Source organism: Tyto alba, unplaced genomic scaffold, assembly GCF_018691265.1.
Source record: "Tyto alba isolate M040663 unplaced genomic scaffold, T.alba_DEE_v4.0 Super-Scaffold_28, whole genome shotgun sequence".
NCBI lineage: Eukaryota > Metazoa > Chordata > Aves > Strigiformes > Tytonidae > Tyto > Tyto alba.
In genome coordinates this window covers 17637804-17652127 of record NW_024881302.1, presented here as the reverse complement: position 1 = coordinate 17652127, position 14324 = coordinate 17637804, and the positions used below count along the sequence as shown (strand labels likewise).

General features: G+C 41.8%; 1 protein-coding gene across 2 annotated transcripts in view; it reads right to left on the bottom strand.

Moving 5' to 3' along the window:
• XPO6 (exportin 6) overlaps positions 1-14324 on the bottom strand; it is a 55752-nt gene that overhangs the window by 29285 nt on the left and 12143 nt on the right. For both annotated transcript variants that reach the window (XM_032995381.2, XM_032995382.2), the window contains exons 2-6: positions 9680-9770; positions 8212-8324; positions 4884-5081; positions 2086-2245; positions 1607-1684 (exon numbers count right to left, since the gene is read on the bottom strand). In XM_032995381.2, coding sequence (XP_032851272.1) covers positions 1607-1684; positions 2086-2245; positions 4884-5081; positions 8212-8324; positions 9680-9770 — 640 coding nt within the window. The remainder of the gene's footprint in view (positions 1-1606; positions 1685-2085; positions 2246-4883; positions 5082-8211; positions 8325-9679; positions 9771-14324) is intronic.

Sequence of the window (14324 nt, the reverse complement as noted above, 5' to 3'; positions counted from 1 at the left end):
TGCTGCTCATGGTACAGGCACGGCCTTGGATGCGCCTGCATTAACGAGCATCTCTTGGCATGAATCTGGGCTCACCAAGCAATTCAACCTGTTCTGTACAAGCACAGCATCATTCTTGGCCACTGAGGCACTTGCTACCAACAGCTGATACTAAACATGAATCAGCTTTTTACCATGGAAGACTCCAGTCTTACTGATCATCACAATATACTGAGGCTCTTCCTGCCAGGGTGGGTGAGGCTGGCACTCCTGCCCTCTCCTAGCAGCATGTTCACTCTTGACGACTAATACTACCAGTTTTCTTCTTTTCTGTTAATATTCTCCCCGCCCTCTCCTCCAAACTTTTGCTAGCTACAGCAAAATCCACATGCATACCCCCCGCCAAGAAACAAGGAAATATTTCTTCCTGTTTCAGCTTATGTTTTGTATGTAAATATAAGAGTCTAAAGCTCTTCTACAGGAAAGAAGCACTTGAAATTCTGCCCAACTTTAAATGTGAAAGTTTTAACACTAACCAAAACATTACCAAAAGCTTATTACAAGCAGTTGTCCAAAGCTGACTAGTGCAATTTGGCCACAAGGAAGTGATCTCCAACTCTCAGTTAACTGTTCAAGGTCCAAAAGTTAAGTGAGACAAAGGTACCTGATACAATTGTGTTAACTCACAGAACACACAGCACTGACCACAACCTGGTATCAGCACAACCCTGGAGAAAGAAATATCGGATCCACAAGGGTTTCATCATCTCCCTGTGCACAACCTGGTATTACAGGTTTCCAGACCCTAAGCCCTTCTTTTTCTTTGTTAAAAGCAGACAGAGCCAACATTGGACAACATCCTGATTTCACTGCCTTATGGTATTACCCCTTGCTTTGTTTTCCAAGAAGCAGGAACAAAGATGCCACAATCTGCTGGACAATGCTTGGATGAGCTGAATGTAACAGCAACCCATGTTATATCAAGGCACAAGAGAAACAGGTAGTCACCAAGATCAGCGTTATGCCTGGGGTGATGCTATGTATCTATCCCGTATTTAGACTTACCAGGATAACTGAAACATGCATCAAATACAAAGACATAGAAATACATTCTCTATTTTGAAGGTAACTAAGAAATATGTATGTAAGTGAGTTTAGATCAGATAAATAGCCACACAGAAGACTAACAGGAATAGGTAGAAAACAAGCTTTCATAATTTATACACAAAGTCCTAGCCACCTTTTTTTTTTTTTTTTTTTTAAGTTACGGCTTCAGTTTTGCTCCACTCTCCCTTTTGATGTGCTTACAGCTGAAATTCATAGTGGACAATGCCAACTCACTGACACTGGAGCATTTTGCACTGACCCATCAGAAAGCTTTTTGCCATCTGAGGACTAGTTGCTATATGAACACTTTTCAATGAAGTGGCATTTTCAGTGAGCCATCCCCTGCAGTGGGAATTGCTTCTTCATTATGTTTTGTCTTTCCAGACAGAAATTTATTTGACTATGAAAAGCTCTAGGAAAAGGTTATTACAGGAGGTTAGACAGCAAAGGAAAAATCTATGCCTGATATTGCAGGTTTAAGTACACGGAAATACCAACTTGTAGCTTTAGCCATCCTTACCACTTTCTCCTGAAGTTGGGGATGGTGGTGGAGTGGCAGCAGTAACACTGTGTTTGTCCCAGATGCTCTCCAAAATACCTGGACAAAGAGATATTTTTCAGAACAGCTTGCTAAAAGACAGATTGATCTAACAGCCATACTGGAGACTGCAAGAGAACTTCGGTAGAACACATCTTTAGTGCTTTAAGTCTTCTCTTAGTGAGCCCAAAGAAATTACCAAGTGCTTATAGACACAATCTCAATCCCCCTCCATAAAGAGGGGGACATACGTAGTTATACAGCTCCTCTGCTGCACAAGCTTGTTTCATAGCAAGCTGACCCAAATGCCTAAAGGTAGAATTGAGCGTTCAAACTGTGGGAGCAGACACTCCATCACCCACACGCTGCTTCACCAAACCCAGAATGGGCAAGCTTGCTAACATCTTTGGGATGGTGAAGGAGGACATTCGTTTCAACGCTGCAAGTGCAGTAGCTCATACCTGTGAGGAGCCCAAGCACTGTTTGCACCTGGTCTAAGAGCAGCTTGCGTAGCTCTTCTTTCCGGGCTACACTAAGATCTTCCCGCGGACATGCCAGTTCTTCTGAAGTAGTTTTCAACATGATCAGTCCCAGAGGAGTGGTCACAGGAGACTGAATTAACTGAGAGGAAAACACATGAATGCAACACGTGATGACAACATTCTGCAAAACTATCAGCTGACAAACTAGTAAAACTATGAGCAGTTGACAAGTGCTTCAAGACTGAGGGAGTATCAGTTCCCAGTTTGCAGCGCTGCATGTTGAAGGAAGAGAACTGCAAATATTCAGTTTCTTGAGACATGCATCTACTGTGTTGCAACAGTTCAAGTACCATGGGAATCCTTGGGGTTTCAAGAGAGCTTTCATAATGTCATTGCACACGGCCTCTGTTCCAGCATGTTTACCAGTAACAGCTTGTTCCTTCTGTTTACTGCCTTCTGCTGACATCATCACTTCTGAGAACTGCCTCAACACCAGTGGTTTCACCGTGTAACAGGGCTGCCACTGCAGCCACACTCAGGCCAGGAGCCTGCACCATCAGCCAAGCAGTTTCCCATTAAAAAGCCCATCCCTTCCCATACAAAGGGCTCCAAGGCAACAACTGATGACACAGGAACACCGCTAAGGGATACCACCTCTCCTCACATCTGTATCACATCTCAAACTGGAAATCACATTTATCCTAAAAAGAGCAACTTCCACCATGGACAGAACACACAGGAATAGGAACAGAGAAGCAATGATTTTTGCCTTCATTAGCCACTGGGATATTAAAGACATCCCATTGGGACAAAGCTTTATTTTCAGCTGAAATTCAGTGCTGCTCTTCTCTGTTGACCTGGAACATCCAACAAAATTTACACGCTACTCCCTATGGGGGAGAAAGCCTAAAGCCAATCACAATTACTACAAGGAATCCCTTCTGTAACACAGGCTGACCTCAGTCCTAATCTCCTTGACCCACCAAACCACAGACACAGAGCTAACACTGCTAAGGCTACACAGTTTGATGAAACACGTGGAAAGCCCATCTAGCAGCTCTTAGTCTACATGTACATTTGCTTTCAGAAACGAAGCATAACAGTCCAGGAGCAGACAGATAAAAAAAATTAAACACACAGCTTGTTAGTAAGTTGCAAAGGGACTTAACATCCCCTTCAGAATATTTTCTGACGATATCAGGAAGTTCAGCAATACCATGCACTAGCACATCAGCAATGTTAAACAAATTTCATACCTCTGAAGAAGCAGCACTTTATACGTATGATTATTGGATTTGCACAATGACAATACAGTGCACAATGACAATACAGAAGTCCAAATTACACTTCTCCTCCACCCCTCCAATGGTTCAGTAAAAGTTTTAGAGACTACATGGAGTACTGGGATACAAGTTAATGCTGAAGAATCAAACAGTTGCTTGAAATTATCTCAGAAGAAAGTCTTTAGAGAGGACACATCTGCAACTCTAAAACCAAGTCGTTCTGCTCCTGTGCTGCTACTCTTTATTCTGACGTCTTGAAATTCAGTATTAGTGATTTTTTTTCCACTTTCTCTGAACATTTTTGTAAGGTGTCTGCTAGAGAAATTAATTTATGGGAACATTTTCCTCTGAAGATGAGTTCACAAGGAGAGGCTTAAGGAAGAATAGATACCCAAAGTGGGCTCTGCAATCACTTAAGCTAACCTCCAAAGTGAAAGAAAAGCAAGGAGAAATTCAATTTCAGATCCAGGTGAAATCAAAGCCAAAACTGTAAGAGTAGACAGTGGTCTCAGAGCACTTATTGGCAAATTGACAATTCAGGAAAAAATTGCAGCATGTAAGAATACATGATTACAGAAAGCTATTTGAAAAGACATCACACCAGTTAGAAACAAGCTCTGTATGCCAAATTAACATTTTTTTAAATTTTGCAATTAATACTAGATCCATTTATCTTAAACTCCTGACAGGGATTTTTTTTTTTGTTTTGTTTTAATCGCTGCCTTGTGTCTTGTCTGTAGGCATAGCTGCATTCAATTCATGTAATTATGTCAGCAGAAAAAGACTGCGCAGCACTTCAGCTTACACTCAGTTAAGCCAATTATGAACAATTTTAAGAGAAGTGGGAACAAACTACTCGAACCAAAAGAGGAGGTTTGCACTAGCCTAGTTAGGCTCCAGCAGCAGTGAGCTGTTAGCCTGGCTTAGGCTTCACAGTGGAGATGCTGCATTACAATCACTTTCAAACTAAAGGCACTGCCTCAGCCAGGATCCTCAAATATATACTCTAGTCTTCCTGCAAGAACCCTCTCAGACACCCCAATAACATTCCATTAGTGACTTTACATGATGAGGTGCCAAAGATTTTAGGGTATCTTTGGCTATTAAGTGAAATATCTCCAATGGCCATAGCCAGAAATGTCACTTTTAGGAATCATCCAGTAATGCATCCATGGTTATACTGACTTTTTTCCTTAAAGAAGTACCCACAATCCCTGTATTTTCAACAACTACTCCTAAATATTTAAAATTCAAAGTGCAGTTGATACTTGTTGCATAGTATTGTTCCTTTGTCAAAAAACTTACAACACTAGAAAGAAATGGAACATGTAGGAAGCTAAGCGTTCTTTGCAAAATTAAAAAGGAAAAGGAATTTAAGAAGCAACACTTTTTCACATAATTATTTAATCTTTTTCAAGGGAAGTCACTACTCAAAGAAACAAAATAATGTCTCTCCATGAAGGAAAACAAGTTTTCCCTTTAGAAACTTCTTACCTGCAAGATGTTAGTGAAAAAGTCATGGTAGAACATTGGCCAGTCTTGCCGGCCAATATCCACAATGACTTTGCAGAGTTTGTTCCTGATGAAGTAAGGCAGAGTTTTATGGTGAGCTAGCAGGAGCTTGGGCAGGCAGCTGCGGATCTCCATTTTGTCTTGAGATGGGACCCCAAGCCACATCTTATTGATCAGGTTCTGGAAAAGAAACAGACCTCCCAAATGAGCTCATCTTGGACACGCTTGACTGAAGTTAAACAGTGAAAGAACGTGGACATAGAATGCAGGGACGAAGCACCAGGCAGAGCTGATGCATCTTACGCCCCAGGATTGCCCGTGCCTGCCACAAAGCACAGGCAGGGAAAAGGCTGTTGCTTTCAAATCTATCCAGGCCTCTCACCAACCAAACCTGGTCAGTTAAAAACTCAAGCGCCTATATTTGAGGTAGTTCTACCTTCTCTGCTGATCTGTAGATAAGGAAACAAGCAGGTATTAGCAGGTTAAACAGAAGACATTTCTCTTGTTAGAGCTCTGACACAGGCTGGTTGGGCAGAGTTGAAATTTAAGATGCTTTAAACCGCTCGGCAGTTCAGTGCCAACCCTGACATCTTTAACAACATGCAGAGGCGAGTGTGTGTGCAAAACTGAGTTAGGCAGAACGAGTGCAGCTTAATAGAGGGCAAGCCCTGCACCACTAACTTGGAATAAGTTGTGCTACCTAATGGGGTACTCGGGCAACCGAGGACAGTGAAGGCTCAAGCTGCTGGAAAGCGCTCACACAGCTTTGTCTCTTACAAACCACACAGTGTACAGGGATGAGCTCTAATAAAAACCCCCAAAACCCGCTCCCGCCACAAGCGTATTAGATTTGTAGAAGCCCTCCAACATTAGAGTTTCACAAAAGATGGGTTTCAATGCCCCAGAAATTGCTACCAATATCTCTTTGAATACATCATCATTTCTATTAATTGGCAAGTGACAGCAACCAGCACATTACCACTCTAAGAGGTTTTTGGTCAAACAGAACTAGCTGGCGTGCATGTAAAGTACTTCCACTATTTTTTAATCCTGGACACTTAAGATTTTCCCCTTTAAAGGGGGAAGCATAGCCTTGTATGATGCAAGAAAAAAACAAGAGGGGAAGCAAGTTCAGGTTTAGATGACTGGTGCCACCCAGGTCTCCTGAAGCTAAGCTGGAAGGTCGCCGTCAGAGTGACTGCCTTGCAGTGACAGGGCACCACTTCAACAGAAAGCTTTTAGTCCACTTAGAGCCAGACAAAAATCCATAAGGTGGCAGGAGCTGCAAATTGCCTTCCTGACACGCTACGATCCCATTTAGGGGCTCTGAAGCATTAGGAGCTGAGCCTCTCAGGATAACTTACTGAGGAGGTCTGCTACCCAGGCAACGCCTGTACCCATCTGCAGGCATATAGCTTGGAGAACCCGAAAGCAGGAGATACTGCAAAGGGGTTTGCTGCAGAAAATGGAAGATGATTTATGGTCAAAGCAGATCCAATTCACAGTACAGACATACTGTACAGAGGTACCAGCTCACAGCGTAGAGGTACAGAGGTATATTTAAGTTCCTCAAAGAGGCTGCTTTTTGGGTTTTCTCACAGAGAAGTTCCAGAAGTATTGCTTAAAAACAATGACGACCCAACCAAATGAGCATTTCTCCATGCAAGTCCAGAACGAGCGTTTCAGAAGCCCGAATAAAACTGAAAGATGTTTTAACTTTAATATTCATGCTTTAATGCTCACTGAGTTCTGTCCTACTCCTTCGACCTGAAAGTGGCAGCTTCTTCCACCGGTGAAATGTTTTCAGTAAGATGTTCTCTTTTCCAAAAGCAAGAAGTGAAAACAGTACATCTGGAAGGAGGCCATGGGGATTGATTTCCAGATCCACTGTTAATTTCCTAGACATTCTAGAAAATACAACATTCTTTGGAAGTTTTGGGAACGATCCTGGTGTTTGTTTACACACTTTTACTGACATTGAGTGCCCACAGACAGTTGAAGACTGATGAAGTTGCAACCGTGACAGACTACAGCTATGAGGACCAGTTGAATGCGCAGCACTACAGTAGTTAACTTCGGAAATTCAAGCTCCTCAAGCGAGAGATCCTAATCTCTCAGCTGAGCTTCAGACTCATGTCCCTCACTTGATACTTGGACAGTGATTTCTTTGTTCTGTTTAGTTCTGAGCACAGTTATTTTTTTGGTACTACTTTTCCCCTACTCCCCAGAGAAGGAGAGGTTCAGCAAACAAACATGTTTTTCCCTCTTCAGGAAAATCGGTTTAAGTATTGCAGGCTGCTGCTGCATGACACCCATCCCCAGAGCAGGGAATGACTCCCGCACCATTTGTCACAATTACTGCTTTCCGAGAGGAAGGTAAACCAGATACAGTGTGCAGATTCAAGTCCAGACTCTTTGTGCAACCCCGGATAAATAAAGTGAATATTCTAAGTGAAGTCATCAACAACAACTTGGATAATTTGTCAAAAATACACAACTTTTAAAAATAGAGTTGTTTGCTCTACCTAAAAAGTGGCCTGCTGCAAATGATGTAAACCCCCTCTGATTTAGGAGCACAGCTCAGACTGCCAACCCAGCCAACAACACAATGCAGAGGCCACAAACAGACCGGGGCGAGGTATGACACTGAGCAAACCCCAGAATATTGTTAGGGAAAGACACTGCACTGGTCAATGAGAAATCAGTTAATAAAACAGAGCTATTCACGGAATAGTTTTGTTTCTTTCAGTAGATACATAAATCAATACTTAGGCTTTTAACAACAACTTTGCTCTTTCATAAATAGGTAAAGAGTGGGATGTGGCCTTCTAAAAGAGACCTTACCTCTACAACTAACACATAAGCTTGCGAGATGTAGTTCAAGAGCATCAACCACAGCTATGAGATGTCAGAAAAATAAAAGCAACTTTGTCTTCCCCTCTTAGCATTAAAGTTTGCAGTAGCTAGTATCAGGTAATCATGCACATATTTCTGACCATAAAAAGAGTATAAAAGCAATAACACTCTTAAAAGCATTGTGCAGAAAGCTCAGGCAGCCTCTGAAGCTGTAGGTAATTTGTACTTAGACATGCCAGGAAATTAATTCTTCAATTTGTGTACAAAGATTCATATTCTCCTACTCTTAGCCTGCCATTAAGCAACCTCTCTAGGAGAGAGCAATAAAAGCATCCTTTATCACCGTACTTACTAGGACTGCCATTTTAGACAAACATTTTCAAATAAAATCGATTGCCATATAAAACTGCACCAGACAGAAAATGCACTGAGCAGGCAACAGTACACATCTTACCTCAAACACAGTCAAACTGTACATCATTACATAGTCATTTCTTGTACTTGACAGGAAATAGAGGCAGAATCTCCAGGCTCCTATCTGCTGGGCAAAGTTATTTAAAAGCTCCTCTGAAAAAGTAAAAGTATTAAAAAATTTACATTAAAATTCTTAAGCTGCAGACAAATCCATAACCATGTATACTGACAGCACAATAACATATTGAGCATGAAAGAAACCCCATGCTCAGGGAATGACTCAACCTGGAGAAAAAAAAATAAAATCACACTCCAAAATATTAAAAGCAATCTGACAATAACCTTTAATGAAAACAAAATAGGGATGTCATTTTAGAATACAGTTTTGACATGGATCTACACTAGCCTATAGCTGAATATTAAATCACAAAAATTATATTGCAAACATTACCATTTCATCGACAAAAGCCCAATGTTGGGATTACAGGTCACTATGAAAGACTAGGAGTACTTCATATCACACACAGCATTTTAAGCACCCTTGTTTTAATGCAATTGCTCCAAGAGTCATTGACTTTGACAGAGGTCAGCATACCAAAAACCTCTCTGAACACTCAGGTGTTTGGTCATCTCGCATCAAGTGTCTACATACCAAATGTGGCAAAGGGAAAAGCTGCAAGGGCTGTTTTACAGGCTAATCTTTCAAGCCTTAATCAACTGGCTTCTTTCCGGCAACTTAAGCAGGAAAACAAGGGATCCTGAAAGCTTTTACCTTTTCCACAGCAGCAGATCTCCACAAGAGGAAAAAACCCAAACTTGCCTAGTTGCTTATTCCTTATTTTACCAGATTTCTAGGAGTAGTCTTTCATGCTGATCATACTTTTGGCACCGAAGTTAGAGATGGCAGAAGTTTGAGAATAAAAGCAAACTGTCTATTTATAGCCATTAGCTTCTTACATCCCTGGTTAATCTACAGCACCTGTAAGATCTCTGCTGGTTTTTCAGAAGGACATGTTTAATAACACCAGCCAAAAATGCAACCTCACTGTTTATTCTTACTTGTCATCTCATATTAACTAGGACTATCTTCTGTTTTCCTTTCTTAATGCTGAAGAAATCTGAAGTCCATGGTCCATCTCTAGGCAGAAGGTAGATGTTTTCTAGGACATGCAATTCAACAATGTACAGGCAGAAAAAAACACAACATCCTTCTCCTACCCTAACTAACTTACTACTGTTGATAAAAAACTACATCTCTGTGCTCACAGCCGTAGACAGTTACTGACATTAATTTTCTATAGGACCTGCCTTGGGATCCCCAAGACTCAAACTATGTAAGCCTTTACTTCAAGTTTGTACATAAGCAGAAGAGGCTAAGATGACAGCTCGGTATCAGAGCACTTCCATCTGCTGTTATATTTGTGTAACATAACCCAGTCACCTCTGCTGAGGTCCTGCAGGCAGCAGAAAGCAAAGGGGACCATCCTTCAGAAGTGGCATGAACTCACCTATCTCACGCTTCCGCTCATTCGTTGTGCAATTGTGGAAAAACTCTGTCATTAGACTCTCCAAAGCCCGTAGCGAGGCCTCTTCAGATGCCTGGGAATGACATTTAAAGGAAAGAGTTAAAACTAACTTCCACCCTGACTTGCACTGAGGAGGTCAGTATCATTCGTGTCACAAATGCACCCAAAATCCAACAAGAGCACCAAGTCCAAGTGGAAGGCAAAATAATCTAGTATTTAAACCGCTCATCAGTGTCAAGCAGCAACAAGACTTGTCCACTGAAAGTGAAAGCTTTGGTCATGAAGGATCATTTGCTCAGCTGCATTAACTCATGAAAAGAGTACAAGAATTTTCCTTTTTATTTTTGGTGCCATTTAGTATTTTTAAGTTAACTCATCCTTGTCAAATAACACAAAGTCAACAAATTAAAGTGAAGATACTTTCACATGTTTAGAGCTAATTAATACAGCGGTATCACGGGGAACATGAACTTTGAGAAGACTCCTGACACCTATCCTATCCTTGCCTTGGTGCCACACTGTGCCACGTTGCCAACCTGCAACACCAAAGGTGCTCAGGAAGTAACAGCTTGAAAGATGAAGGAATTTACAGCACTTTTAAAAGCAACATACAAGTATTCAGCAATTTGATTCAAAAAGAACATCCCTCCATCCCCAAATTTGGCTTTTATTTTTGGAATTCATCCATTATAGCTCTGTGTTTATAAGTACTAAAAAAAAAAAAATAAAATTATCAGAATTAGTATACAGCCATTGCAAGGTGACTGTAGTTTCGCAACTCTGGAGTTGGGATGATTTTATTCTAGTAACAGCTCACCACCAAGCTTAGCCTCTCTAGCTGCACTGCACTTCCCTTACAGTCTAAGCCTGATAATGGATAGCCTTAGAAAACAGTACTGCTACAGTACAGACCATACCATTAGTCATATCTCTAATGTTTTCAGTGCATGCTATCAATAATAAATGCATCAAGATTCAAGCCCCGACCTTCCTGTGCACAGAAACAAAGTAAACCATTAAAGGAAACTGAAAGTTCTGACTCCAAAAAAAAAAAAAACAAAACCAAACAAACCAAAAACAGAAAGAAAAACCAAGACTGGCAGTCTTCCTCAAAGAGATGAGCAAGTGAGACAACTTGCAGAAAACCTCCAGGCTTCTGCTAGCTCCAAGTGCAGCAGTTTCCCCAAGGACCACCACTGGACCAAGCAGCAGAAGACCCTCCTCAAACAGCCTGGGGTTGGGTCAACCCCCCAGGAGACCAAACAACTCAACAAGACAGTGTGGGAAGACAAATTCAGCTCTATTCGCCAAACTGGAAACAGACACCCTGTAGATCACCATGCATTTTCAACTGCTTAGCAAACGAATACTGAATTTCATCCTACTTTTCCTCTTCCTTCCTCCCCCCCCTTTTTTTTTTTTTGCTCTAGAAAGCAAGGACTATTTTAGCAAGAAACCTCGTTAGAAGGGAATTGGCTTAAAATAACCTACAATCAAATCAAAGCCACTTTGCCATCTTAAGCGAGATCAAGCACCCATTATCACCTCTTTAAGCCATTTATACATGGTCTCTGCACACACCCCTTGCACTGTAAACTGCCCCTTGAAGCCAGACCTTCAGCCAGCCTCCTCCTCCTGCCAGTCCCCATTTCCCAGATAACAGCAACACTGTGGATAAGAGCCTCATTTAAAAAAAAATAAATTTGATTAAGTGCAGTCCTTAATGACCTGAGGATATAGCCACACCGCCATTTCTATGCATTACTTTTTGGGACATTGCACAGTGCTGCCAAGTTCCTCCCAGGCAGATCCAGACAAACTTTTGTAAATCCCTGCAGTTTACTTTTCTGTTGCTCAACACAGAGTAAGTCTCACCAGCAGTTTCTGATGCCAAACCCCCAAAGAGGAGTTTCCAAATGCTGGGGAGATCAATTTGATGCAAATTACTCCATAAGAAGCACCGTTTTCCCACTCCACCCCTCTACCAACCAAAATCAAGATCACCTCAATTTACAGAGAAGTGTTAGTTCTTCACACAGGGATGGCAGGGCTCCGTAATTTTTGGATAGTTAATTAATCCTCCTCTAGGAAGAATAGGTGAGATAAGTCAATTTTTTCCAAGATTCAAGATTGATTTCCTACTTTTGGAAATAAACTGCAGAGTTATAAATCTTGAAAAACTGACATGTCCTCCACTGACTTCAAACTGCCTCGGCACTGAGATTTTGAAGATGACAGCCTGCTCCTAGGAACATGCTTAATCTTTTATATAAAAACATCACCATCACAATGTTCAACGTGTCAAAAGCAAAAAAAAAGAAAACAGAGAGCACAATGCAAGCCTTTTATGTAAAAAGCCCAGGCTGGTCAGAATCCAAGGCCAACTTGGGCAGAAAGAAACAGCGTGACCTCCAAGATTTTTTTCTTCTATTTGACTTTTCCCGGCTGTTCCGGAGGTTTGGCCAGAGGAAGGTTGAGTAGCACACATTGCCTGAGGTAATCAAAACCCAGCCCACCACAGGCTCTGCAAACCCGAGACCCTCCCAGATCTTCCCCCAGATGCTACCTGATGGCCACACCAAGGGCACCATCTTCTAGCTATCGGCAGGACTTTAAAAGGTAGAGGAGCAGAGGTTTGCATTTGCTGATGCCTTTGGGTGTTCCTCAAGTTAACTGTTCCTGGAGCATGCAGTAATCACTCACCTTTCAAGCAAAGGCTCTGATAACTAGGTCACTGAGATAAAGAGGACACGTGCTGTTGGGAGAGCTGCAGAGGAAATTTACTGTGCCTATATCCAGACACCCCAGAAAGTAATTATCCACTGTGGCTATAATAAAAGTAGAGCTGTTTGTAGGACCTACAGCTGTACCTGCCTGTAATATTTCCAGCTGCACCTCAGTATTATTGCTCACACGTATATGCAGTTTGCTTTCTTCTAGGGTTTGGTGTTTGCACTGAAGAACAGGAAAGCATCACCGGAGTCTGCAAAGAGAAATGCTGATGAATCCTGATATCGAGCAGCAGTGCATGGACATTAATGACCACCACAGTCCTGCGCAGTCTGGACAAGATCAAACCCCACGGGCACTCAGAACCTGCAGCACGCATTTCTCTTTCTGGTCTGAAATTCAGCCATCTGGGTCATAGGCAAATTTCCTTTTTAAAGGTTTTCAAGGGAAGTCATGAAGTCTGGACCGTTATCAGCAGAATTTACTACAGACTTTCTGGGTAAGGGCTGACCATTTGCCTCATCTTGATGAGGCATCACAAAATAGTCAACTATTAAACCAGAAATACTTCCCACTCATTTTCACAAATTGTAAAATCTGACCCCTCTAGCTCCAACTACTCAGGCTACACAGGGCTGGATCAAACTGTCAAGAACTGCCGTTTGCTCTCTTCTGTCAACCACTTAGAAAAAAAAAAAAAAAAACTAATTTCTATGAATCTTGTTTGCAGAGCAGGTAATGTGAGCTATTTACTGTAAAATCCTTTGCGATTCACTAAAACCAGTAAAGATTTGACATGCCACCATCCACACTAGCTCCACTGCTTCCAATTGCCCAAATGCTACGGTTGAGCTCAGAGCTGCAGGCTGCTGCCGGGAGCATCTCAGCTGCCAGGTTCAGCAGATCCTCCAGCCAAAGCTGATGTCCTCAGTCACAGCTTGCTTAGGGGAACAAGTTAGTGACACATGAAAGTAAGCAAGCGGGTCTAAACGCTAGTGCAGCGACAGCTAGGGATTCCTGCATTCCAGCAGGACATCCACACTTTGACCTGGAAATTGTTTCCAGGATGGCATCTTGGAGAGATGTGTCATCGCTGATTCTCCCCAAAATAGGTGCCATGAAGTGCTGCTGTGCCCCATGGACCCGGGACGTGTCAGGTCTGCCCCAAATCTGCTGTTCCTGCTATTGCCCCCTCGGATCTGACCATGACTTGATATGGATGGAGGTGGCAGAGCACCCCTGTCAGTCTCCAACCTTACCATCCCCATTTTTGCCTCATTAAGTTTGCTAAAGGCGTTTCATTAACAGTTATCAAACTAGAGGCGTGTAGCTGCTTACTCATACCATTTATCTATGAACTCCAACCTTTAATAGCAGTCTCGTATAACCAGAAAAATGACAGATTCACAGCTGAAACTACAGCTTCCTGTTTTGACAGAAATTATGAGATTCACTACCAAGTGCTTGCACATTCAAAGACATTCTAATCCACCAGAGTACCAAAAGAAGGATCTATAAAACCTGGATGTACCAGCTTATTTTGGGGCTATCGTTCAATTACATTTTAAGATGTACAAGCCATTAACTGATTTCTATTTATTAAAGAAAAAAATATTAATAGCTGCTAACTTACTGCATTTTAGACTGTTCAATACACCTCAGTAAGGCTCTACAGAAGCAAAATCTTTGTACCTTGCTGCTTAAACCAGGATTCCATAACAAGTTCAGTTTAGCCTGTAGCCTATGACTAAAGCATTTGGGTAGGACGAGTTACTCACTCAACTCTGACAAATAACAGAGGAATGATTTTTGGATTGCAATTTAGACATTGCACATTTACTTTAATAGAAGATACAACACTAATTTTAGTTTGCATACTACCTGATCATTCTGGAAA